Raw genomic sequence first — 10,996 nt, 5'->3', positions numbered from 1 at the left:
GGGACTCACCTTTAGTACGGCCCCTCGCCCCCTCGGGACTCACCTTTAGTCCCGCCCCTCGCCCCCTCGGGACTCACCTTTAGTACGGCCCCTCGCCCCCTCGGGACTCACCTTTAGTACGGCCCCTCGCCCCCTCGGGACTCACCTTTAGTCCCGCCCCTCGCCCCCTCGGGACTCACCTTTAGTACGGCCCCTCGCCCCCTTGGGACTCACCTTTAGTACGGCCCCTCGCCCCCTCGGGACTCACCTTTAGTCCCGCCCCTCGCCCCCTCGGGACTCACCTTTAGTCCCGCCCCTCGCCCCCTCGGGACTCACCTTTAGTACGGCCCCTCGCCCCCTCGCGACTCACCTTTAGTCCCGCCCCTCGCCCCCTCGGGACTCACCTTTAGTCCCGCCCCTCGCCCCCTCGGGACTCACCTTTAGTACGGCCCCTCGCCCCCTCGGGACTCACCTTTAGTACGGCCCCTCGCCCCCTCGGGACTCACCTTTAGTACTGCGCTCAGGCTGACTCGTAGCTGTACAGACGCTGGCTGTGAGTTTGACTCACTCTGGCTGTGAGCTGCGCTCATTCTGATGTGAGCTGTACTCGCAATGAATCGGAGCTGCACTCGCTCTGACTTTGAGCTGTACTCACTTTAACTTGGAGCTGTGCTCCGGCTGACTCGTAGCTGTACTGACGCTGGCTGTGAGTTATGCTCACTCTGACTGTGAGCTGCGCTCACGCTGACTGTGAGCTGCGCTCACTCTGGCTCGGAGCTGCGCTCACTCTGGCTCGGACCTGCGCTCACTCTGACTGTGAGCTGTACTCACTCTGACTGTGAGCTGTGCTCCCTCTGACTCGGAGCTGTGCTCACTCTGACTCGGAGCTGTACTCACTGATGTGAGCTGTGCTCTCTCTGACCGGGAGCTGTGCTCACTCCGACCGTCAGCTGTGCTCACTCCGACCGTCAGCTGTGCTCACTCCGGCCGTCAGCTGTGCTCACTCCGGCCGTCAGCTGTGCTCACTCCGGCCGTCAGCTGTGCTCACTCCGGCCGTCAGCTGTGCTCACTCCGGCCGTCAGCTGTGCTCACTCCGGCCGTGAGCTGTGCTCACTCTGACTCGGAGCTGTGCTCTCTCTGACTCGGAGCTGTGCTCACTCTGACTCGGAGCTGTGCTCACTCGGACTCGGAGCTGTGCTCACTCTGACTCGGAGCTGTGCTCACTCTGAATCGGAGCTGTGCTCACTCTGACTCGGAGCTGTGCTCACTCTGACGTGAGCTGCACTCACTGATGTGAGCTGTGCTCTCTCTGACTGGGAGCTGTGCTCACTCCGGCTGTGAGCTGTGCTCACTCTGGCTCGAAGCTGTTCTCACTTGGACTTGGAGCTGTGCTCAGGCTGACTCGGAGCTGCACTGACGCTGACTGAGCTGTGCTCACTCTGACTCGGAGCTGTGCTCACTCTGACTCGGAGCTGTGCTCACTCTGACTCGGAGCTGTGCTCACTCTGACTCGGAGCTGTGCTCACTCTGACTCGGAGCTGTGCTCACTCTGACTCGGAGCTGTGCTCACTCTGATGTGAGCTGTGCTCTCTCTGACTGGGAGCTGTGCTCACTCCGACTGTGAGCTGCGCTCACTCCGACTCATAAGAACATAAGAACATAAGAAATTGGAGCAGGAGTAGGCCAATCGGCCCCTCGAGCCTGCTCCGCCATTCAATAAGATCATGGCTGATCTGATCCCAACCACAAATCTAAAGAACACAAGAAGTCGGAGCAGGACCCGGCCACATAGCCCCTGGGCCCTCTCCGCCACCCACAGGGCATTGACCGATCCGAACTCAGCTTCATGTCCAATTTCCTGCCCGCTCCCCATAACCCCTAATTCCCTTTACTTCTAGGGAGCTGTGCTCACTCCGACTGTGAGCTGCGCTCACTCTGACTCGGAGCTGTTCTCACTCGGATGTGAGCTGTACTCACTGATGTGAGCTGTGCTCTCTCTGACTGGGAGCTGTGCTCACTCTGACTGGGAGCTGTGCTCACTCCGACTCGGAGCTGCGCTCACTCTGACTCGGAGCTGTTCTCACTCGGATGTGAGCTGTACTCACTGATGTGAGCTGTGCTCTCTCTGACTGGGAGCTGTGCTCACTCTGACTGGGAGCTGTGCTCACTCTGACTGGGAGCTGCGCTCACTCTGGCTGTGAGCTGCGCTCACTCTGGCTGTGAGCTGCGCTCACTCTGGCTGTGAGCTGTGCTCACTCTGACTCGGAGCTTTACTCACTCGGATGTGAGCTGTACTCACTGATGTGAGCTGTGCTCTCTCTGACTGGGAGCTGTACTCAGTCTGACTGTGAGCTGTACTCAGTCTGACTGTGAGCTGTACTCAGTCTGACTGTGAGCTGTACTCAGTCTGACTGTGAGCTGTGCACCTTCTGACTGTGAGCTGTGCACCTTCTGACTGTGAGCTGGACTCACTCTGACTGTGAGCTGGACTCACTCTGACTGTGAGCTGGACTCACTCTGACTGTGAGCTGGACTCACTCTGACTGTGAGCTGGACTCACTCTGACTGTGAGCTGGACTCACTCTGACTGTGAGCTGGACTCACTCTGACTGTGAGCTGGACTCACGCTGGATGTGAGCTGTACTCACTCTGACTGTGAGCTGGACTCACGCTGACTGTGAGCTGGACTCACTCTGACTGTGAGCTGGACTCACGCTGGATGTGAGCTGTACTCACTCTGACTGTGAGCTGGACTCACGCTGACTGTGAGCTGGACTCACTCTGACTGTGAGCTGGACTCACGCTGGATGTGAGCTGTACTCACGCTGACTGTGAGCTGGACTCACTCTGACTGTGAGCTGGACTCACTCTGACTGTGAGCTGGACTCACTCTGACTGTGAGCTGGACTCACGCTGGATGTGAGCTGTACTCACGCTGACTGTGAGCTGGACTCACGCTGGATGTGAGCTGGGCTCACGCTGGATGTGAGCTGGACTCACGCTGGATGTGAGCTGGACTCACTCTGACTGTGAGCTGGACTCACTCTGACTGTGAGCTGTGCGCGCTCTAAATCTGAGCTTTGCTCGCTCTGGATGTGAGCTGCAATCACTCTGATGTGAGCTGTGCTCACTTTGGCTCGGAGCTGTGCTCTCAGAGATTGTTTATCAGTAATTTGGATATACCGTTCCCATGTTCTCGGATTGTGGGCTGTATTCTCGCTCGGTGTGAAGTTGCTACACTGCATGAATGAAGTTGGAGTTTGGGGAGGGCCCATGTTATTTGATAATTCTTGGGTTTCTTGAGCAGCAGACTGCTCTGGTCAAATCCCCGTTGAATGTTAATGAGATTATTGACACAACTGTCCTGCGGTGATACAGAGTTTGTTTCACTGCATGTTACCGTGAACTATCAGGTAGTTCCCATTGAGTATCTGAGTGGGTCACTCTGCATGGACTAACCACAGTCACAGAAACATTATTTACACAAATACAATTTAAATATAAGTGTATTACATACAAAATCAAACTCCTGATTTTTATTTACAAACGTGATGAATTTTAACAACTACATGATGTAAAAATGATTTATGATATGTGTGTGGCACTGCCATCATGTGTTGCAGTTCTAGCGATTTGATTGGTCTCTAGGGCTGTGATTCCACATGGCATTCCACCTTGTCATTGGCCTCCAGTGTGTTCAGACAATCTCTGCAACCAATCCTCTTTGGCATCAGCAGTAAGTTGTACCCAATCGCAGCCATGATTCCTCCAATCAGGGGTCCGACCCAGAAAATCTGCAGCAACAACAACAGCTGTCATTTTCGATCCATTGGCTGCGGCCTGTGCTCTGAGCCAATCGGTGGGATCAAGGAGCGACAGCTCAGAATAGCAGGTCAGTGATTGGCTGGTAAGTATTACAGCTTTTTTTTCCACTGAGTTAGGGAAGTGGGTAAAATTAAATGAAGAGCTGGGAGCATAAAACTGCTGTTAGTTTATGAAATTTACTAACTTAAACTAGTTTATTAACCAGATTAATAAAACTATAAATAACCAATTGATAAAAACTTTTGAACACTGATTATATAAAAGCAGGTTGGCGTCAACACAAGGGAAGGAGCTGATTGGTGAGGAGCTGGTGAGTGTTTTTTTTAAGTCTTTAGTTTATTTTAAGTCTTTTGTTAAGATTAGTTAATAAATCGAGGCATGGCAGGGCAGGGTGACCAGGCAGGTAGTGCAGGAGTGCCCTGAGGGCATCTCACTCTCTACCCAGTACTCAGTTCTGAATACTGGTGAGGGAGAGGGTTCCTCTGGGGAGTGCAGCCAGAGCCAAGTCCACAGCACCATGGGTGGCTCAGCTGTACGGGGGTGGGAGAGGAGAGCGATAGTGATAGGGGATTCTATAGTTAGGGGAACAGACAGGCCTTTCTCTGGCTGCAGATGTGATTCCAGGATGGTATGTTGCCTCCCTGGTGCCAGAGTTAAGGATATCACTGAGCGGCTGCAGAGCATTCTGACGGGGGAGGGTGAACAGCCAGAGGTCGTGGTCCATATCGGTACCAACGACATAGGTAGAAAGAGGGATGAGGTCCTGCAGGCAGATTTTAGGGAGCTAGAAAAGAGATTAATGAGCAGGACCTCAAAGGTAGTAATCGCTGGATTACTCCCAGTGCCACATGCTAGTGAGTATAGAAATAGGAGTCTTACAACAACAGCTGTCATTTTCGATCCATTGGCTGCGGCCTGTGCTCTGAGCCAATCGGTGGGATCAAGGAGCGACAGCTCCTTGACAGGCCGGACAGGTTGCACCTCAACAGAGCTGAGACCAATGTCCTCACGGGGAGGGGTTCGCTGGTGCTGTAGGGGAGGGTTTAAATTAATTTGGCAGGGGGATGGGCACCAGGATGTAGCATTGGAAAGGTGAAACAAGGGGCACAAAGGATTGGGAGAGACAGATAGCACTAGAGTAAGAAATAGTACAGTATTAGGTGGAATCAGACTAAGAGAGAATAAAAGAAGGTCTTAGATAGATTTGCAGTGCGTGTGTGTAAACGTACGAAGTGTGGTAAACAAGGTTGGTGAGCTACAGCCGCAAATAGCCACACGGGAATATGATGTTGTGGTGATAACGGAGACCTGGCTCAAAAAAGGGCAGGATTGGGTACTAAACATTCCTGGATACAAGGTGTTCAGGAAAGATCGGGAAGGAAAGAAAGCGGGAGGGGCAGTATTGATTAAAGAGAATATTGCAGTGCTGGAGAGAGAGGATGTCCTGGAGGGCTCAAGGACACAATCTATTTGGTGAGAGTTAAGAAACAATAGAGGTGCCATTACACTACTGGGGGTATTCTATAGACCACCTACCAGTGGGAAGGAGATAGAGGAGCAAATTTGCAGGGAAATTAGAGGTGCCAAAACCATAGAGTAGTGATAATGGGAATCTTCAACTATCCCAATATAGACTGGGATAGTAATAGTGTAAGTGACAAGAGGGGGAGGAATTTTTGAAGTGTGTTAAGGGAACTTTCTTGACCAGTACGTTTCTGGCCCAATGAGGAAGGAGACATTGCTGGATCTGGTTCTGGGGAATGAGGTGGGCCAAGTGTCAGTGAGGGAACATTTAGGGAACAGCAACCATAGTATCATAAGGTTTAAATTAGCTATGGAAAAGGATTAGTGAGTATAGAAATAGGAGGATAGAACAGATGAATGCGTGGCTAAAGAGTTGGTGCAGGAGGGAGGGTTTCAGTTTCCTGGATCACTGGGCCTGCTTCTGGGGAAGGTGGGACTTGTACAAGTCGGACGGGTTGCACCTGAACCAGAGCGGGACAAATATCCTTGCGGGGAGGTTTGCTAGCACTGTTGGGGGGGGTTTAAACTAACTTGGCAGGGGGATGGGATACAGAGTGGAGCTACAATAGGGGGTGATGTGCAGCCAAATATAGAGAAAAAAACAAGTCAGCTTGGAAGACAGGGCAAATATGTGAGGGCAAGGCTGGATGGCATCTATTTTAATGCAAGGAGTCTTGCGAATAAGGTGGATGAACTGAAGGTGTTGATAAACACATGGGAGTATGATATTGTTGCTGTCACAGAGACATGGTTGAGGGAGGGGCAAGACTGGCAGCTCAATATTCCGGGGTACAGAATCTTCAGGCGAGACAGAGGGGGAGGTATAAGAGGAGGGGGGTCGCAATATTAATTAAAGAATCAATTACTGCCATAAGGAGGGATGATATATTAGCAGGTTCCTCTAATGAGGCCATATGGGTGGAGCTTAAAAACAAAAAGGGGGCAAGCACTTTGATGGGAGTGTACTATAGGCCCCCAAACAGTCAGGGGGAGATAGAGGAACAGATATGTAGGCAAATCTCAGAAAATTGTGCAAATAATAGGGTAATAATAGTGGGGGATTTCAACTTCCCCAATATTAACTGGGATACTCAGAGTGTAAAAGGCTTAGAGGGTACAAAATTCTTAACGTGCATCCAGGAGAGCTTTTTGAGCCAGCATGTAGAAAGTCCTACAAGAGAGGGGGCGGTACTGGACCTAATTCTAGGGAATGTGGCCGGCCAAGTGGAAGAAGTGCTAGTAGGTGAGCACTTTGGTGACAGTGACCATAATTCGGTGAGATTGAAGGTGGTCATGGAAAAGGACAGGGAGGGGCCGGAAGTAAAGGTTCTAAATTGGGGGAAGGCCGATTTTAATAGGATAAGGCAGGATCTGGCCAAAATGGACTGGGATCAGCTGCTTGTAGGAAAATCCGCATCGGAGCAATGGGAGTCTTTCAGAAGGGAGATTGAGACCATACAATGGCAACATGTTCCCGTAAAGGTCAAGGGTGGTTCCAAGAACTCCAGGGAACCTTGGATGTCAGGGGATATACGAGAATGGATTAGGAAAAAAAGGAGGGCTTTTGGCAGATACAAAAGGCTAAAGACAGAGGAAGCCCTAGAGGAGTACAAAAAGTGCAGGGGGATACTTAAAAAAGAAATTAGGAGATCAAGGAGGGGCCATGAAATAACACTGGCGAGCAAAATAAAGGAAAATCCTAAGATGTTTTATAAGTATATTAAGGGTAAGAGGATGACTAGGGAAAAAATAGGGCCCATTAGGGACAAAAATGGCAATCTGTGTGTGGAGCCGGCAGATGTAGGAGGGGTTCTAAATGAATTTTTTGCATCTGTTTTCACTATGGAGAAGGACGATGTAGACATAGAAATACGGCAGGGGGACTGTGATATACTCGAACATATTAACATCGAGCGGGAGGAGGTATTGGCGGTTTTAGCAGGCCTAAAAATGGATAAATCCCCAGGCCCGGACGAAATGTATCCCAGGCTACTGTGTGAGGCAAAGGAGGAGATTGCGGGGGCTCTGACACATATATTCAGAACCTCTCTGGCCACAGGGGATGTGCCAGAGGACTGGAGAACCGCTAATGTAATACCATTATTCAAGAAGGGGAGTCGGGAAAAACCGGGGAACTACAGGCCAGTGAGCCTAACATCAGTGGTAGGAAAATTATTGGAAAAAATTCTGAAGGACAAAATTAGTCTCCACTTGGAGAAGCAAGGATTAATCAGGGATAGTCAACATGGCTTTGTCAAGGGAAGATCATGTCTGACTAATTTGATTGAATTTTTTGAGGGGGTGACTAGGCGTGTGGATGAGGGTAACGCAGTGGATGTGGTATACATGGATTTCAGTAAGGCCTTCGATAAAGTCCCCCACAGGAGACTGGTCAAGAAGGTACGAGCCCATGGAATCCAGGGTGCCTTGGCACTTTGGATACAAAACTGGCTTAGTGGCAGAAGGCAGAGGGTGATGGTCGAAGGTTGTTTTTGTGACTGGAAGCCTGTGGCCAGTGGTGTACCACAGGGATCGGTGCTGGGTCCCTTGCTGTTTGTGGTCTACATTAATGACTTGGATATGAATGTAAAAGGTATGATCAGTAAGTTCGCTGATGATACAAAAATTGGTAGGGTGGTAAATAGCGAGGAGGATAGCCTCAGTCTGCAGGACGATATAGATGGGTTGGTCAGATGGGCGGAACAGTGGCAAATGGAATTTAACCCAGAAAAGTGCGAGGTGATGCACTTTGGAGGGACTAACAAGGCAAGGGAATACACAATGAATGGGAGGACCCTAGGCAAGACAGAGGGTCAGAGGGATCTTGGTGTGCAAGTTCACAGATCCCTGAAGGCGGCGGAACAGGTAGATAAGGTGGTAAAGAAGGCATATGGGATACTTGCCTTTATTAGCCGAGGCATAGAATATAAGAGCAAGGAGGTTATGATGGAGCTGTATAAAACACTGGTTAGGCCACAGCTGGAGTACTGTGTGCAGTTCTGGTCGCCACACTACAGGAAGGATGTGATCGCTTTGGAGAGGGTGCAGAGGAGATTCACCAGGATGTTACCAGGGCTGGAGCGCTTCAGCTATGAAGAGAGACTGGGAAGATTGGGTTTGTTTTCCTTGGAGCAGAGGAGGCTGAGGGGGTACATGATTAAGGTGTACAAAATTATGAGGGTCACAGATAGGATGGATACTAAGGAGCTTTTTCCCTTCGTTGAGGGTTCTATAACAAGGGGACATAGATTCAAGGTAAAAGGCGGGAGGTTTAGAGGGGATTTGAGAAAGAACTTTTTCACCCAGAGGGTGGTTGGAGTCTGGAACTCACTGCCTGAAAGGGTTGTGGAGGCAGGAACCCTCACAACATTCAAGAAGCATTTGGATGAGCACTTAAAATGCCATAGCATACAAGGCTACGGACCAAATGCTGGAATATGGGATTAGAGTAGACAGGGCTGATGGCCGGCGCGGACAAGATGGGCCGAAGGGCCTCTATCCGTGCTGTATAACTTCTATTACTCTATGACTATGACAAGGAGAAATCTAGAGTAAAATATTCAATTGGAGGAGGGCCATTTTCAGTGGGATGAGAACAGATCTGACCCGGGTAAATTGGAATCTTTGATTGGCAGGCAAAACAACGGGCGGCCTTTAAAGAGGAGATGGTTCGGGTACAGTCTAGGCACATTGCCATGAGTTAGAAAGGTAGGGCAACTAAAGCCAGAGCTCCCTGGATAACCAAAAAGAGAGAGAGTAAAATGAAGTAGAAAAAAGGGGCGTATGACAGGTGTCAGGTTGATAACACAAGTGAGAACCAGGCTGAATATTGAAAGTTCAGAGGGGAAGCGAAAAAGGAAATAAGAGGGGAAAAGAGAGAGTGTGAGAATAGACTGGCGGCCAACATAAAAGGGAATCCAAACATCTTCTATAGGCATGTAAACAGTAAACGGGTAGCAAGAGGAGGGGTGGGGCCGATTAGGGACCACAAAGGAGATCTACTCATGGAGGCAGAGAGCATGGCTGAGGTACTAAATGAGGACTTTGCATGTGTCTTTACCAAGGAAGAAGATGCTGCCAAAGTCACAGTAAAAGAAGAGGTAGATGAGATAATGGATGGGCTAAAAATTGATAAAGAGGCTTAAAGTAGATAAGTCACCCGGTCCGGATGGGATGCATCCTAGGTTGCTGAGGGAAGTGAGGGTGGAAATTGCAAAGTTTCTGGCCATAATCTTCCAAACATCCTTAGATACCGGGGTGGTGCCAGAGGACTGGAGAATTGCAAATGTTACACCTTTGTTCAAAAAAGGGTGTAAGGATAAACTCAGCAACTACAGGCCAGTCAGTTTAACCTCAGTGGTGGGAAATCTTTTAGAAACGATAATCCGGGACAGAATTAACAGTCACTTGGACAAGTGTGGATTGATTGGAGAAAGCCAGCACAAATTTGTTAAAGGAAAATCATGTTTAACTAACTTGATTGAGTATTTTGATGAGGTACTAGAGAAGGTCGATGAGGGCAATGTGGTTGATGTGGTGTATATGGACTTCCAAAAGGCGTTTGATAAAGTGCCGCATAATAGGCTTGTCATCAAAGTTGAAGCCCATGGAATAAAAGGGGCAGTGGCAGCATGGATACAGAATTGGCTAAGGGACAGGAAGCAGAGAGTAGTAGTGAACCCACCACCCTCTGGGTGAAAACATCTTTCCTCAGCTCCCCTCTAATCCTTCTACCAATCACTTTAAATCTATGCCCCCTGGTTATTGTTGTCTCCGCTAAGGAAAATAGGTCCTTCCTATCCACTCTATCTAGGCTCCTCATAATTTTATACACCTCAATAAAATCTCCCCTCAGCCTCCTCTGTTCCAAAGAGAACAACCCCAGCCTATCCAATCTTTCCTCACAGCTAAAATTCTCCAGCCCTGGCAACATCCTCATAAATCTCCTCTGTACCCTCTCTGGAAGTCACTGCCTGAAAGGGTGGGAGAGGCAGAAACCCTCAACTCATTTAAAAAGTACCTGGATGTGCACCTGAAGTGCCGTAACCTACAGGGCTACGGACCAAGTGCTGGAAAGTGGGATTAGGCTGGGATTAGGCTTCGGTCAGAACGGACATGATGGGCTGAATAACCTCCTTCTGTGGGCTGAATAACCTCCTTCTGTGCTGTAAATTTGCTATGATTCTATGATCTCTCTGTTCCTGTACCCCTTTTAGAAATGTACCCTTTAATTTATATTGCCTCTCCTCGTTCTTCCTACTGAAAAGTATAACTTCGCATTTTTCTGCGTTAAATTTCATCTGTCATGTGTCCACCCATTCCACCAGACTGACCATAATCCTCTTGAAGTCTATCACTATCCTTCTCACTGTTCACTGCACTTCAAAGTTTTGTGTCATCTGCAAATTTTGAAATTGTGCCCTGTACACCCAAGTCCAAGTCATTAATATATATCAAGAAAAGCAGTGGTCCCAGCACTGACCCCTGACGTACATCACTGTACACCTCCCTCCAGTCCGAAAAACAACCATTCATCACGACGCTCTGCTTCCGGTCACTTAGCCAATTTTGTATCCATGATGCTACTGCCCCTTTTATTCCATGGGCTTCAATCTTGATGACAAGCCTATTAGGTGGCATGTTTTTGAACGAGGGTGTAACATTTGCA

At 49.4% G+C, this 10,996-nt stretch overlaps 1 protein-coding gene across 1 annotated transcript in view; it reads right to left on the bottom strand.

Annotated features, from left to right (window-relative positions):
* Window positions 1–3,488: 3,488 nt before the first annotated feature.
* Window positions 3,489–10,996, bottom strand: part of LOC137300047 (aquaporin FA-CHIP-like) — a 58,902-nt gene continuing 51,394 nt past the window's right edge. Inside the window, exon 4 of the mRNA XM_067969148.1 lies at window positions 3,489–3,773. Within this exon, the coding sequence (XP_067825249.1) occupies window positions 3,624–3,773 (150 nt within the window). The 3' untranslated portion in view covers window positions 3,489–3,623. The remainder of the gene's footprint in view (window positions 3,774–10,996) is intronic.

This window comes from Heptranchias perlo, chromosome 30 (genome assembly GCF_035084215.1).
Source record: "Heptranchias perlo isolate sHepPer1 chromosome 30, sHepPer1.hap1, whole genome shotgun sequence".
Lineage (NCBI taxonomy): Eukaryota > Metazoa > Chordata > Chondrichthyes > Hexanchiformes > Hexanchidae > Heptranchias > Heptranchias perlo.
This window is presented reverse-complemented; position numbering and strand designations above follow the sequence as displayed.